The sequence below is a fragment of the Tachyglossus aculeatus genome, chromosome 11 (assembly GCF_015852505.1).
Source record: "Tachyglossus aculeatus isolate mTacAcu1 chromosome 11, mTacAcu1.pri, whole genome shotgun sequence".
NCBI classification, from domain to species: Eukaryota; Metazoa; Chordata; class Mammalia; order Monotremata; family Tachyglossidae; genus Tachyglossus; species Tachyglossus aculeatus.
The window spans coordinates 35,405,283-35,420,096 of NC_052076.1; the positions used below are offsets into that span (position 1 = coordinate 35,405,283).

The 14,814-nt window shown below is 46.1% G+C and overlaps 1 protein-coding gene across 2 annotated transcripts in view; it reads left to right on the forward strand.

The window, feature by feature from the left end:
- LOC119934570 (tubulin-specific chaperone cofactor E-like protein) overlaps nucleotides 1-14,814 on the forward strand; it is a 136,288-nt gene that overhangs the window by 28,603 nt on the left and 92,871 nt on the right. For both annotated transcript variants that reach the window (XM_038754100.1, XM_038754101.1), the window contains exons 4-7: nucleotides 5,027-5,208; nucleotides 5,861-6,117; nucleotides 9,711-9,837; nucleotides 12,727-12,843. In XM_038754100.1, the coding sequence (XP_038610028.1) occupies nucleotides 5,027-5,208; nucleotides 5,861-6,117; nucleotides 9,711-9,837; nucleotides 12,727-12,843 (683 nt within the window). The remainder of the gene's footprint in view (nucleotides 1-5,026; nucleotides 5,209-5,860; nucleotides 6,118-9,710; nucleotides 9,838-12,726; nucleotides 12,844-14,814) is intronic.

The window sequence follows — 14,814 nt, forward strand, 5'->3', positions numbered from 1 at the left end:
GTTGTAAAAGTGATGACATGGGTCAGGATTAAGGAGTGCTGCTTTGCCGCTGATTTACTGAAGACTTGTCATTCAGTCTGGGAATGTCATTCCCATTGAGAAGCAGTGTTGCCTAATGGAAAGAGCAGAGGCCTGAGCGTCAGAGGACCTGGGTTCTAATCCGGCTCTGACACTTGTCTGCTGGGTAACCTTGGGCAAGTCACTTCACTTCTGTCTTCCTCTTCTGTAAAATGGGGATTAAGACTGTGAGCCCCATCTGGGACAGGAACTGTGTTCAACCTGATTAGATTGTATCTAGCCCAGCGCTTAGAACAGTGCTTGACACATAGCAAGGGATTAACAGATACTATTATTATTAGTCCTCAGGCCCATGGCTTTTGAGGTTTTGCTGCTGTTCTACAAACTATCTTCCACTCGGGCCATCTCTGTCCTACACCCACATACCCAACCAGGTCCTGGGCCCCACCGGAGCCCAACTGGATCCCCTCCGCCTCCACCCCCACCCTGCCCATAAGACCTCGGGGATAGGGTTAGCCATTACTTCACTGCAAAACTGAATCGATTCTCCTGCAAAATCGATACTCCACTCAGCAGCCCCGACAGAGAAAGGCTTCACTGTCAATTGATGGAGTCTCTGTGGACTGTGGTAGAAAAAGAGAAGCGGCGTGTCTCAGTGGAAAGAGCATGGGCTTGGGAGTCAGAGGTCATGGGTTCAAATCCTGGCTCCACCAATTGTCAGCCGTGTGACTTTGGGCAAGTCACTTCACTTCTCTGGGCCTCGGTTACCGCATCCGTAAAATGGGGATTACGACTGTGAGCCCCCTGTGGGAAAACCTGATCACTATGTAACCTCCCCAGTGCTTAGAACAGTGCTTTGCTCATAGTAAGCACTTAATAATTGCCGTCATTATTATTATTATTCAAAAGCCATATCCAGCTGCTCCATGTTTTATGATCAGGGGGTTGGGGGGTGGGGGTTGGAGGGAGAGAAATCACAAGACTTTTCTCTGCATTGGCTCCTGTTGGCAATTCTAACTAATTCATTCAGTCTATTTATTGAGCACTTACTGTGTGTAGAGCACTGTACTGAGTGCTTGGAAAGTAATTCGGCAACAAAGAGAGGCAAATTCCTGCCCACAATGGGCTTACAGTTTAGAAGAGCAGTGAGGCTTACCCCCGTGTGGTACAGCCACCGCTGCAGAAGGAAGGATGAGACATTTCTGCAAGTCTAGATGGGCACCCCGAAGAGGGATCTTTACTGGATAAATTTGACTTTTCCTCTCCCTCCTGTACTGCAGTCATCTTCAGGCAATCCAGTCAATCAATCTTGAGCGCTTTTGTGTGCAGAGTACTTTTCTAAATGCTTTGGGAGAGTACAATATAACACGGTTTGGAGATGTTTCAGTCTATTGACTGTTAAAGTACTGTACTAAGCTCTTGGGAGAGTACAATATAACAGACAAATTCCCTGCCCACAGTGAGCTTACAGTCTAGAGGGGGAGACAGACATGAATGTAAACAAATTACAGATATGCGCCTAAGTACTGTGGGACAGGGATGGGGGATGAATAAAGGGAGCAAGTGAGGGTGACACCGAAGGGAGTGGGAGAAGAGGAAAGGTAGGCTTTGGGAAGGCCTCTTGGAGGTGTGCTTTCAGTATGGCCTTGAAGGTGGAGACAGTAATTGCCAGATATGAGGATGGAGTGTGTTCCAGGACAGAGGTAGGATGTGGGCAAGAGGTCGGGGTGAGATAGATGAGATCGCGGTACAGTGAGAAGGTTTGCATTAGAGGAGCGAAGTGTGTGGGCCATAGTAGGAGAGTAGTGAGGTGAGGTAGGAGAGGGTAAGATGATTGAGTGCCTTCAAGCCAACGGTGAGGAGTTGTGTGTCCTGTCCATGACGAGCTTACAGTCTAGGGTTTCACTAGTGTTTCTTTGAGCTTCCCCTTCCACAGATATGAAGGAATGGCATCGGTTTTGCACGTGGCTTCCCCAAACGTCCTCAGACAGTTTACAAATCAGTTCTCGTATTTGCTGCCTTGGAGGCTGTCATTTCTTGGTCTTCTGTCTTCTCTCTTCTCAGTTCCTCCTCACTTCCACCTGGTCCAGATCTCCTCTTCGAGAAGTGTATGGCAGAGTGGGGAGAAACACTGACAGGTGGAGGAAGGGAGGGGTGGATCATCAGACACTTCCCCCCTCCCCACTTTTTGCAGTCAGAAATAGGTTACACTTTTGAAAACATGACCCAAAGGTGACAGGCACAATTATAGAGAAGTGGGTTTTGAGAGAGCATGTATATAGCATGCCCACTTGCACTTTTAAGTGCAGATGAGTGATTTCTGACTACCCAGAGCCCTATTAGCAGTTACCTGGCAGAGAGGGGAGATGTGAAAGTCTAGCCAAATAGCCTTCCCTTTGGCCCAAACTGGGTTCCGACTCCTTTATGAATGCAGATTCCCCATGTCTGGAGTTGAAGGATCAGGTAAATTATTTTTTTTTTCTTTTCCCTTTCCTTTTCTCAGGGGACTTGCAGCTTTTTCTCCTTATTCTACTGTTGTAGGAGTGTAACAAAACCAAATAATTGAAGGAAGGGAGCAATTAGACCCTTAATGTGGACCGGGGAATAAATTGGGTATGAATTACAGATCACTGTCTTGCTTCCTTTAACACCTGAAGTCAGTCTGGAGGGTTCTTTGTTAAATTATGGAACCTTAGGACCCAAGGGGAGTTTCCGAGATCTATCTAGACCTGCCTCGAGGTAGGTAGATCTCTTTCCCAGACAGCCCAGCTAAATGGCAAAGGACAGTTAAAGATAGACTGTGAGCCCATTGTTGGGTAGGGACCGTCTCTATATGTTGCCGATTTGTACTTCCCAAGCACTTAGTACAGTGCTGTGCACACAGTAAGCGCTCAATAAATACAATTGAATGAATGAATCTCCAGAAAAGGGGATTTGACCACCTTCATCAGTCATCCACCCAATGTTGAGCAATCAGAAAATTCTTCCTTGTATCCATCCTGTTCCAGCCTCACTGGAGATGACAAACTAGTCCTTATCCTCTGGATGTACTTTCCTTAAAAGTCACTATAAAAATGCCATTTGATGTTGACGATGATGATAATGGTATTTGTTAATGCTTATTATTTGCTAAGTGCTATACTAAGCACTGGGGTAGATGCCAGATAAGCGGAGAAGCAGCTGGGCTAGGGGAAAGAACACAGGCCTGGGAGTTAGAAGACCTGGGTTCTAATCCTGGATCTGCCGCTTGTCTGCTGATAACCTCAGCCAAGTCACTTCACTTATCTATGCCTCAGTTACTCAACTGTAAAATGGGGATTAAGATTGGAAGCCCAGTGTGAGAGAGGGACTGTGTCCAACCTGATCACCTTCTATCTATGCAGCACTTAATACAGTGCCTGGCACATAGTAAATGCTATACAGATACCATTAAAAGAAAAAAAAATAGGTGGGACAGTCCCAGTTCCTCATGGATCTCACAGTCTAAGGGGAAGGGAGAACAGATATTAAATGCCCATTTTACAAATGAGGAAGGTCTTCTCTTCTTCTCTTTGGATTGAATAATTCAGAATGTTAATTCTTCCTTAGAAAGCCTTTCTTTATACAGTTTTTCCTTCAGCCCATCTCATCTCTCAAGTATCCTTGTGGCTCTGTGAACTCTATCCAAGTATTTCACATCCCTCTTTTGTAGTAAAGCCCAGGAGTACAGATCTCTGATCAACATTGATAAGACTCTTCCTAAAGGGATGTTTTATCCCAAGTGTCCACAGTCTGTTGTCTTTTTTATGCATTTTAAATGTTGGCTGCACCCTGGTCAGATAAACCAGTCAGTGGTTTTAATTGGGCATTTATTGTATGCAGAGCACTCTACTAAGTGCTCAGGAGAATACAAAACAGTAATTATGCTCTCAAGGAGCTTACAGTCTAGTGGGGAAGACAGTCATTAAAATAAATTTCAGGTAGGAGAAACAGCTTATTATCAGGCCATGTAGCTGTGGCGAGGTTCGTACTAAGACCCCAGGTCTTTTTCTGTCGAACTGGTTTGTCACTACTCTTTTCCAGCTTAGTATATGGGCACTTTGTCTTTCCTCCCCCAAGAATTACTTTGCATTTGTCGGCACTGAAGGCCACTCTGTTAGCTTCTGGCCATTCCTCAAAGTTACCAAATGAATTGTCATCCCAACCATTAAAGGGCCACCCACCTGTTCCCTACCTCACCTCCTCCAACTTCATCTCAGCTGTACACAAATGCGCCCTTGATCTGTGAATGTGAAGGTAAATGTGACCATCCCCGGGCCCACCACTGGCCCTGGGGACCAGTCCTTGTGGTTTCTTCCCAAGGTTTTTCTTTCTTTTTTTTTTTTTTACAGTATTTGTTAAGCACTTACTATGTGCCAGGCACTGTGCTCAGCCCTAGGGTAGATCTAAAGTTATCAGGTTGGGTATAGTCTGTGTCCCAAATGGGTTCACTATCCTCATCTTCATTTGACAGATGAGGGTACCGAGGCCCAGAGAAGAGAAGTAACTTGCCCATGGTCACCCAGCAGACGAGTGGTGGAGTTGGGATTAGAACCCGGGTCCTTCTGACACCGGCCCGGGCTCTAGCCATTAGGCCATGCTTCTTCTATCGATAGATAGGTGAATAGAGCTCTGTTGATTAAGCAGTCTCTAACTGTGTCCTTCACCTAGGGAAGAGCATTACTTGGTACCTATGTTGATGAGGCCCTCAGGCAAGGCAGAATCACAGTTCTTAAATCAGTCACTGGTCTCTATTTCTTCTTCTTGAAGGGTCAGTCCCGTCATAGAAGGAGATTGATTAGCCTCACAGGAGGGTTCTGTACCAAACTGGTTGCCCTCAAGGACCCCCGCCAGGGCCAGCATCCCTCCCTGAGGCCAAAAGAAGACTTACCTAAGCGATCCCAGAGGCCAAGTAGAGTGTGAATGCTGCTAAACTGATTACTGCCTGATACACTTCTTGTTTTTGTTTTGTTTCTTTTCCCCACCTCAGGTCAGTAAAATTGTGTCAAATGTTCCCCACTTGGAGTTTCTAAACCTGAGTTCCAACCCTCTGAATTTGTCGGTTTTAGAGAGAACGTGCGCCGGGTCCTTCTCTGGGGTTCGCAAACTCGTCCTCAACAACAGCAAAGCAACCTGGGATACAGTCCATACGCTTCTGCAGGAATTACCAGAGTAAGCAGAGAGTGCGGGCCGAGGAGGGCACGGGCCTTGGGGCCCCCTGCGGGGGTGGTGCTTGGCCGGTACGGCCCGGCCCTGCCGCGCCCTTGACAAACTGTGGACCCCGCCACAGGGACAGGTCAGGGTAGAGGGGGCAACGGATGGCCACAGGGAGAGAGTCGCCCAGGACCACCTTAGCACGGGACGGAAGGCAGCTGACTGCCTACGAAAGAGAAATAGTTGGAGAAGGGATTTTCTCCACTAAATCCCTAACCTTGCAGTGCTGCCTGACGTCACAGCTCTGCTTTTAAATTCCCCATCTATGAGGAAAGACTCTTAAGTTGTTTGGAGAAGACCTTCAGGAGATCAGCAGACGCCGAGTTGGCATGACGGGGCCTGGCCCACACAATCGGAGGGAGGCCAGTGTCCTTCTCAGCAGCTTGGGAAGGCAGCAATGATGCCGTTTGCCCCTCCTGGGTTGGTAGCGTTTTTCATCGTGAAACACAAGGCGTGTGAGGGTCAGGCCTGCTCATTCAGCTTCCCGTTAACTCAGGCATTATGAGGACAGTTACGAAACGCCAGCAGCCCAAGTTCTTCATCACTGTGAGGTCCGAGGCCGGAGAAATGCCCGAGTAACCATTTCCCTCCCCCACCTTTTTTTTTACAGGTTGGAGGAACTCTTCCTGTGCCTTAATGACTACGAAACAGTGTCTTGTTCTTCTGTTTGCTGTCAGTCTCTCAAGCTACTCCATATAACTGACAATAACCTGCAGGACTGGACGGAAATCCGCAAGTTAGGAGTTATGTTCCCTTCGCTGGACACCCTCATCCTGGCCAATAATCACCTGACTGCCATCGAGGAGCCGGCCGACTCCCTGGCCAGGTTGTTTCCCAATCTGAGATCCATCAGCCTCCACAAGTCAGGTGAGGTACTGAAACCAAGTCAGTCAGTCATATGTATTGTGCGCTTACTGTGTGCAGAGTGTTGTATTAATCACTTGGGAAAGTCGAATATGACACAGGCATATTCCCTGCCCACAACAAGCTTATATTCTAGAGGGGGAGGCAAGACATTAGCAGGATGCAAGGAAAAGCCCTAGCTCACAGTGTGGTTCAGTGGAAAGAGCACAGGCTTGGCAGTCAGAGGTCATGGGTTCTAATCCTAGCTCTGCCACTTGTCAGCTGTGTGACTTTGGGCAAGTCACTTAAATTCTCTGTGCCTCAGTTACCTCATCTGTAAAATGGGGATTAAGACTGTGAGCCCCACGTGGAACAACCTGATTACTTTGTATCCCCCCCAGCGCTTAGAACAGTGCTTGGCGCATAGTAAGACTTAACAAATACCATTATTATAATTTATAATGATTTGGGCTTCCAGGCCAGCGAATTGTCTCCAGTGTGAAATTGTTCCCCGTTTAGCCAGCTAGATTGCGTGCTTGTTGATGCCACACTAAATATTAAGTTAAATTAGTGCTACATAGATGGGATGTTAAATGTTAAAGTATTAAAGTAATTGTGTTGTGTAGTCCGTCAGTTAATCGATAGTAGTTTTTGAGGTCTTACTGTGTGCAGAGTGCCGTACTAGGCACTTGAGAGAGTACAGTATAACCGAGTTGGCAGACCCGTTCCCTGCCCGCAAGGAGCTTCCAGTCTGGAGGGGGAGAAACATTAATATTAATATACATAGATGAATTACGGATGTGAATGTGAATGGTTTAGGATTGAGGGTGGGGCAGCATCAAGTGTCCAGAGTGCACAGATCCAAGCGCAAAGGCAAAGTTCAAGGGAGTGGGAGTTGGACAGAGAGGACGGTGCAAGGGAATGAGAAGAAGATTCCGAGGGGACGTCTTTTTAAACGTCCCACCTGGACTTCAAGGTTGTGAATCCATGGCCAGTGTTGTGGTCGTTTTTAGGACTCCCCTGTTTTCTTTTGGCCCTTCAGAGGTTATTGATCCTCGGCTATCTTCCCCCATCTCTCCTCCCCCACCCTCTACAAGGCTGAACATTTTTAGCCTGAAACTGTTCGGGAACTAAAAATAACCCTCGGCTCAGAACGTAAAGTGGTGAAGCGTGTTCTGCTGTTCTGTTGGAGTGGAGAAGAGTTGGATGGAAGGAAAACACGTTGCAGCCCATGGGAGCAGTTTTACTTTTCAAGTGTAAACTCCTGTTTGTGCCCCTCTGCCACCCCCAGCCTCAGATTCTGAGCCCCATAGGGGGCAGGAATCTGTGTCCAACCTGATTAACTCATACCTACTCCAGCACTTAGAACACCGCTTGACACATAGTAAACACTGAACAAATATATTGCATGTTATAAATTATTTGGGCTCATTGTGGGCAGGGAGTGAGTCTATTTGTTGTTGTATTCTCCCAAGCACTTAGTACAGTGCTCTGCACACAGTGAGTGCTCAATAAATGCAGCTGAATGAATGAATGAATTTATATTAACATCTGTCTCCCCCTCTACCCTGTAAACTCATTGCGGGTAGGGAAAAGCGTCTGCTAACTCGGTTGCATTGTACTCTCTGAAGTGCTTAGTACAGTGCTCTGCATGTAGTAAGAGCTCGGTACATACCTTTGATTAATGATGATTAATTAAAATAACAATAATATTTTTAAAAAACTCCTTAAGGTAATTTGGGTTTCTGTCCCTTTTGGATAGAAATGCCCTCTTGGATGCAAGAGGACGGTCAGGACTTGGAATAGTTTTGAGGAATCAAAGTGCTCCTAAATGGTTGCTCTCCCTTTTTCACTGTTTTTAGAAGTAGGATGGAACCGCAGTGTTGTGCAAAATAGATTCAGGTGCATTGTGAAAGGGACCCATGACCGGCCTCTGTTATTCCAGGACAGGTTCCCTGGTCGGGGCCAAGTATTGACCAGTCTGGAACCTTTGCTCACGACGAAAGGGGGAATTCGATCACTGGACTGAAAAGCCCGTTCTTAATTTACTGCAGTAGCTTTAGGGATTTCAGCTGACATTTGTCTAATCATTTATTTTGCGAAGGCTCATGTGAGTCCTCTGGCCCAAAAAACCGAGATGTGAAAGCTATTGCAGGAAATCCTAAGGATTATCTTTAAGTTTTGTCTCCAGTCCCCTCTTTTCCCTCCAATTTTTTTTGTGTGAAAACTTGGCTATGGGCCCACGAAGGCCTTCACAGCCACAGTAAATATCTTTCCGGTCAGAAACAGAGCTTAACGTTGGCTGCAGTTTGTGCCTTCCCTTGTCGATCTCCTTTGGAGGCCTCATCTCGGGAGATTGGGGGAGTTGAGTGGTCCACCAGTGTGTCCAGCAAGGATCCCAAGTCGTCACCCTTCTGTGACGTTTGGGGTGAAGTGAGGTGGAGGCTTTTGGGCTAATGTGAGGTCTAGAGATGGATTCCTTCTTGTAGGTACTACCAGTGGCTCTGTCTCTTGTTTGGCTATGCCAGTGCATTTTCCATAAACAGTCTGATCCATTTGGACCAGCATTCTCCCTCTGCCAGAAGAGGCTTGCCAGGAGCAGGGTGCTGGCTGCCCTCCTTATTATTACTATCATTAGTATCATTAGTATACTTGCTGAGTGCTTACTATGTGCCAAGCACTGGAGTAGATACAAGTTAATCAGGTTGGACACTGTCTGTCCTACATGGAGCTCTCAGTATAAGTAGGAGGAATAATAATAATAATAATTGTGGTATTTGTTAAGTGCTAACTAGGTGCCAGGCACCGTACTGAGTGCTGGGGTAAATCGGGTTGGACACAGTCCCTGTCCCACATGGGGCTCACAGTCTCAATCCCCCTTTTACAGATGAGGGAACTGAGGCACAGAGAAGGGAAGTGACTTGCCCAAAGTCTCACAGCAGACAAGTGGTGGAGCCGGGATTAGAACCAATGACCTTCTGACTCCTAGGCCCATACTCTCTCCACTATGCCACGCTGACGTGGGATTTAATCCCCAATTTACAGATGAGGTAACTGAGGCGCAGAGAAGTTAAGACACTTGCCCAAGGTCACACAGACACGCAGCAGAGCCGGTATTAGAACCTAGGTCTTCTAATTCCCAGGTTCTCAGTCTTTCCACTGGGCCACACTGCTTCACTTCTTACCCTTCAGTCCACAGGTAGGGATTGGTGTCTGTCATCTGTAACTTTTAATTTTTTCTAATGACGCTTCACGGCCCTCCTGTCAATTAGTCTATTGAAATCCATCTTGAGACTTCTAGCCTCTTGATCCACCGAAGTAAGAGAGTTGGCCCTCTGATCCTTGAATCTGTCCAAACCCTCCTAGAAAAATAGGCAACAGAGAGTGGGGCTACCTTTCCGGGCCTGAGTGTGCCCCCTCTCCCCCATTCCCAGTTAAAATGGAGCCATCCAAGCAGAGCAGCATAGGGAAACCGATACCGCGTGTCCTTGGAGAAGGCTGCAACCTTTCCGTTTCAGACAGTAAATCATTTGTCGTGTTTGGTTTTGCTTTAAGCCTTACACATTCAAGTTGCGTGGTCGTCTCTGTTTCCCTAAATCAATCATTTCTTAAATCAGGTCTGCATTCCTGGGAAGACATCGACAAACTGAATTCCTTCCCCAAACTTGAAGAAGTGAGGTTACTTGGGATTCCTCTTCTCCAGCCGTACACGACCGAAGAACGCAGGAAGTTGGTAATAGCCAGGTCTGGTGCTTAGTGTTGTTCGCCTCTCTTTGCCAGGGAACGTCCTTGGGGTGGGGCGGGGGGGATTCTGGATTGGCTTTAAGAGAGGTGCGCTGATGTGGGGGGACAATTTCCATCCCCCTGCTGAGGCTAGGGAGGACTGACAGCTCTGGAGGATGCTTTCGCACCCCCAGATTCTGAGTGAAAAGGGAAAATGGCAAGGGGAGGAAGACAGCAGCAACCAAATTAGGCCCGATGAGAGCACTGAAAGCTCCCCCAGGGAGTCTGTTCCATTTTTACTTGGTGATAATTAGAATATTTGGAGTGCGCTCTTAAGCAGGAAGAAAAGTATATTGGGGGGAGATTCTGTTTTATTAAAACAGACTTTATTTTCCATAAGACTTGCCAGTATAAATAGCTATTTAAAATAGGAGAGGATGGTTTTTTCCCCAGAGCCACGAGTTTCTAATCATCCTTGTTCTTGGCTTAAATCATAGATTTGACTTTAAGAAATTTACCTTTCTTGAGCTCTCCCCCAGCCCCCCCACCTCCCTCTTCTACCTCCCACAAGCCATCGAAAAGTCTCTCGAGCATGTATCCTAAGCGGTGATAAGAATGCCAGGGGGAGCTGGGACTCGGATCTATCTCTCCATTAGGTAGAACACTTGGAGTCTGAGAAGGATAGGCTCTGGACCCAGTGAGCCCTAAAGGAAGAGGACTCTTGAAACCGAGTATTGATTTTTGTGCTGAGAAACGGCACACACCAACAACCTCTTGGCTCCCTGACAATGCATTACCATACATATGTTATTTTTATAAAAGAGGATGTGTCAAAATTTAGCCTCCTTATAAGAAAGCCAGAATCTTTCAGGGGACCCCTAGGGGATCATTTGAGCTTCCTGATTTTTTTTTTAAGTCCTGATTTTAAACTAATGTTTAGAGTTCACATCTTCAGGACAGCGTAGCTTAGTGGAAAGAGCACAGGCTTGGGAGTCAAAGGTCATGGGTTCTAATCCCGCTCCGCCACTTGTCAGCTGTGTGACTTTCGGCAATTAAATTCTCTGTGCCTCAGTTACCTCATCTGTAAAATGGGAATTAAGACTTTGAGCCCCACGTGAGAAAACCTGATTACCTTGTACCTATCCCAGTGCTTAGAATAGTGCTTGGCACATAGTAAGCGCTTAACAAGTCTTCTAGACTGTGAGCCCACTGTTGGATAGGGACCATCTCTATGTGTTGCCAACTTTTACTTCCCAAGGGTTTAGTACATTGCTCTGCACACAGTAAGCGCTCAATAAATACGATTGAGTGAATGAATGAATGAACAAATACTGTCACTATTATTATTAGTATCATCTTCAGAGCCCTTCTCTCTGCAGAATCTGGTTCCCAGAGAACAGGAATCTATCAGTGACATTTAGTGAGCACTTATTATATGCAGAGCAATCAGTCAATCACTGGTATTTACTGAGCATTTACTTTGCACAGAGCAATACAACAGAATTATCAGACATGTTCCCTGCCCATAATGAGCTTACAGTTTAAAGGATGTCCACTAACGCTCAGTCAGAGCTCAGAGTCTGGCTTCAGTGGCCATTCAAGCATGTCCCCTCCTTAGCCTCTCCTTTTTATTCATTCATTCATTCATTCAATCGTATTTATTGAGTGCTTACTATGTGCAGAGCACTGTGCTAAACGTTTGGAAAGTAACAATTCAGCGATTAAGAGAGACAATCCCTGCCCACACCGCACTTACACCAGTGACTCAATGGGACTGTAGGGAAACAAGCTTTCAGATTGTGGGCCTCAGGTTATTCTGCTATCGTAGCTAGAGTGGTGTCAATGTTCAGTCAGCGGTTTCTATTGAGCACTTACTATGTGCCAAGCACTGTACAAAGCACTTGGGAAAGACCAGTACAGTAGAATTGGTAGACGAGGTCCCTACCCACAAGGAGCTTACAGTCTAGAGGGGGAGACAGACATTAAAATAAATTGCAGAAAGAGGAAATTGTAGAAAAACGTGCTGTGGGACTGGAGTGAGTATCGAAGTCCATAAGGAGTACACAGCCAAATGCATTTAGGACGCAGAAGAGAGGGCAAATAGGGGAGATGAGGATTTAGTCCGGGGAAGGCCTCATGGAAGGTGTAGTGGATAGAGCCCAGGCCTGGGAGCCGGAAGATAATGGGTTCTAATCCCGGCTCTGCCACTTGTCTGCTGTGTGACCTTGGGCAAGTCACTTCACTTCTCTGGACCTCGGTTACATCATCCCTAAAATGGGGATCAAGACTGCGAGCCTCACGTGGGACAAGGGACTGAATCCAACCCAATTTGCTTGTATCTACCCCAGCGCTTAGTACGGTGTCTAGCACATAGTAAGTGCTTAACAAAAGCCACAATTATTATTATTATTATTATTATTGCATAGGCCTGGGAGTCAGAAGATCTTGGGCTCCAATCCTGGCTCCGCTACGTGTCTGCTGTGTGGCCTGGGTCAAGTCACTTAACTTCTCTGTGCCTCAGTTACCTCATCTGTAAAATGGGGATTAAGAGTGTGAGCCCCATGTGGGACAGGGACTGTGTCCAACCTGATTAACTTGCATCTACTCCAGCTCTTAGAAAAGCGCTTGGCACATAGAAAGCACATCATAAGCACCATTATAATGTATATTATAAAATATAAGTATCATGTAATACAATGAGTATTATTATAAGTACCATTATATATTTAGCCTATATGTTATAGGATGGTACTGAAGATGGGGAGGGTAGTGAATTGTCAGATATGGAGGACAGAGTTTCAGGCCCGAAGGAGGATGTGGGCAAGGGGTTGGCAATGGAGTAGACGAAATTTGGAGGTGCTTCTCTAATTCAGGATTTCAGAGTATCACAAATCTGATCTTCCATTCCAGGTTGCCCTCAGTTTCCAAACTCAATGGCAGTGTTGTTTCTGACGGAGAGCGGGAGGACTCTGAGAGGTTTTTCATTCGTTATTATGTGGATGTTCCCCAAGAGGAAGTGCCCTTCAGGTAAGCGCTCTTCTTTAAGTTTGTGGGGCACTGTGGTGTTTGGTTTGGTCAAAAATAGAGCCGTTTCAGTCCAAAAAGTGGCTCCTCAAGGTCTTTTGCAACGTATGATGGTATTTAGACCATCTCTATATGTTGCCAACTTGTTCTTCCCAAGCGTTTAGTACAGTACTCTGCACACAGTAAGTGCTCAGTAAGTATGAATGACTGAACGAATGAATGTAGAATATTTGTTAAGTACTTACTGTGTGCCAAGCTGTTTTCTAAGCACTGGGGTAGATACAAGGTAATTAGTTTGGACACAGTCCCTGTCCCACAGGGGGCTCACAGTCTTAATCTGCATAAGAACATTCTTTTTTCAAATCAAAATTGTTCCGTAGAGGGCTCCCATGAGGGAGGCCTGTAGAAAACCCCCGGCTCACAGACACAGTGAAGTGACTTCTCCGAGGTCACTCTGCAGAACCGGAGGGGAAGTTTCTTTCCTGTTCTCCAGTACAGGCTGTTTGCTCCCATTGCCTAGTCCGTGTCAGGGAGGGTGAAAATGTGGCTGTTCAGTTGTTCTGGGGCCAAGATAGCAAACCCATTTCCTCGTAGTAGAGATGCCATAAGAATGCGCGAGGTCTTCATCTCAGGAACGGCTTGGAGGGGCTCCAGGAAGAGCAATGAAAAATGAAAAAGCAGAGAAAGACTTGAGAAGCAGCGTGGTCTAGTAGATGGAGTGCAAGCCTGAGAATCAGGTGGACCTGGGTTCTAATTCCCGCTCCGCCACTTGTCTCCTGCGTGACCTTGGGCAAGTCACTTCATTTCTCTGTGCCTGTTACCTCATCTGTAAAATAGGCTTTACTCTGTGAGCTCAATGTAGGACATGGACTGTGTCCAACCGTATTAGCTTGTACCTACCCTAGCATTTAGTACAGTGCCTGGCACATAGTAAGTGCCTAACAGATACCATTAAAAAAAACAAAACTAAACTAAAAAGCTCTCAAAGGATGGGTTAAAGGAATTGGGGTTACTTAGGCTTAAGAAGAGAAGGTTTGGGAAGAGGGAACTTCGGAACATAATTTAGGTGTTGACTGAGTGTTCAGAACATAGCCAATGGAAATATGTTTGTCACAGTCAGAAAGATTTAAAAGAAATCATCTTTTCTTTTTATTTTTTTCCCCAAACCGAAGAGAGAGGGCTGTTTTTGGATTCAGGGCCGCTAACACTGACCTGTTCTAGGAAGTCTGTATTCAATATCTTTTGCTTCAGATGTCTGTTTTCAGTGCTCCATCAGGAAGCTCTGAGGTTCCACTAGGCAAAAGTACTCTCAAATCCCAAGGGTTGAAACTATTGAGCAGAGTCAATGCATCCCTTAAAGCTTGCCTCCAGATATTAGCTAAAACAGCTAAGTCCCATCGTCACCTTCAACAAAGTATTTGAGTGCTTGCCGGGTGTAGAGCACTGTACTTAAAAAAAAACCCCTTGGGAAATGTGCAGAAGAAATATCAGACATGGTCCTTGCCCTCAAGGAGCTTTTAACTTAATGAATGCAGAAATTACGCAGGTTGGCAGGAAAATGGCGACCATTGTGTCTGTTGGTGTAACTTGGAAATACTTTGAGAGGTAATAAAAATTCTGGCCTTGAACATTGGTCAGATGTTACAAGTGACTGAATTTGCAGTCGGCCACGAATAGAGATGTTCATTGGAGAAATAGGATAGTTCTCAATCTGTGATTAATTTATTCCAGAATGAAATTGTGCATCTATTACATAACAGGTCTCTAGTGGTTTGAAAAAATCAGCATTTTCCACTGGGAAAACACCAAGAGAAGCAGTCCAGCCTAGTAGAAAGAGCACGGGCCTGGGAGTCAGAGGACCTGGGTTCTAATCCCAGATCTGCCGCTTGTCTGCTGTGTGATTTGGGCAAGTCACTTCAGTTCTCTCTGTGCCTCAGTTACTGCCTCTGTAGAATAGGGATTAAGGCAGTGAAC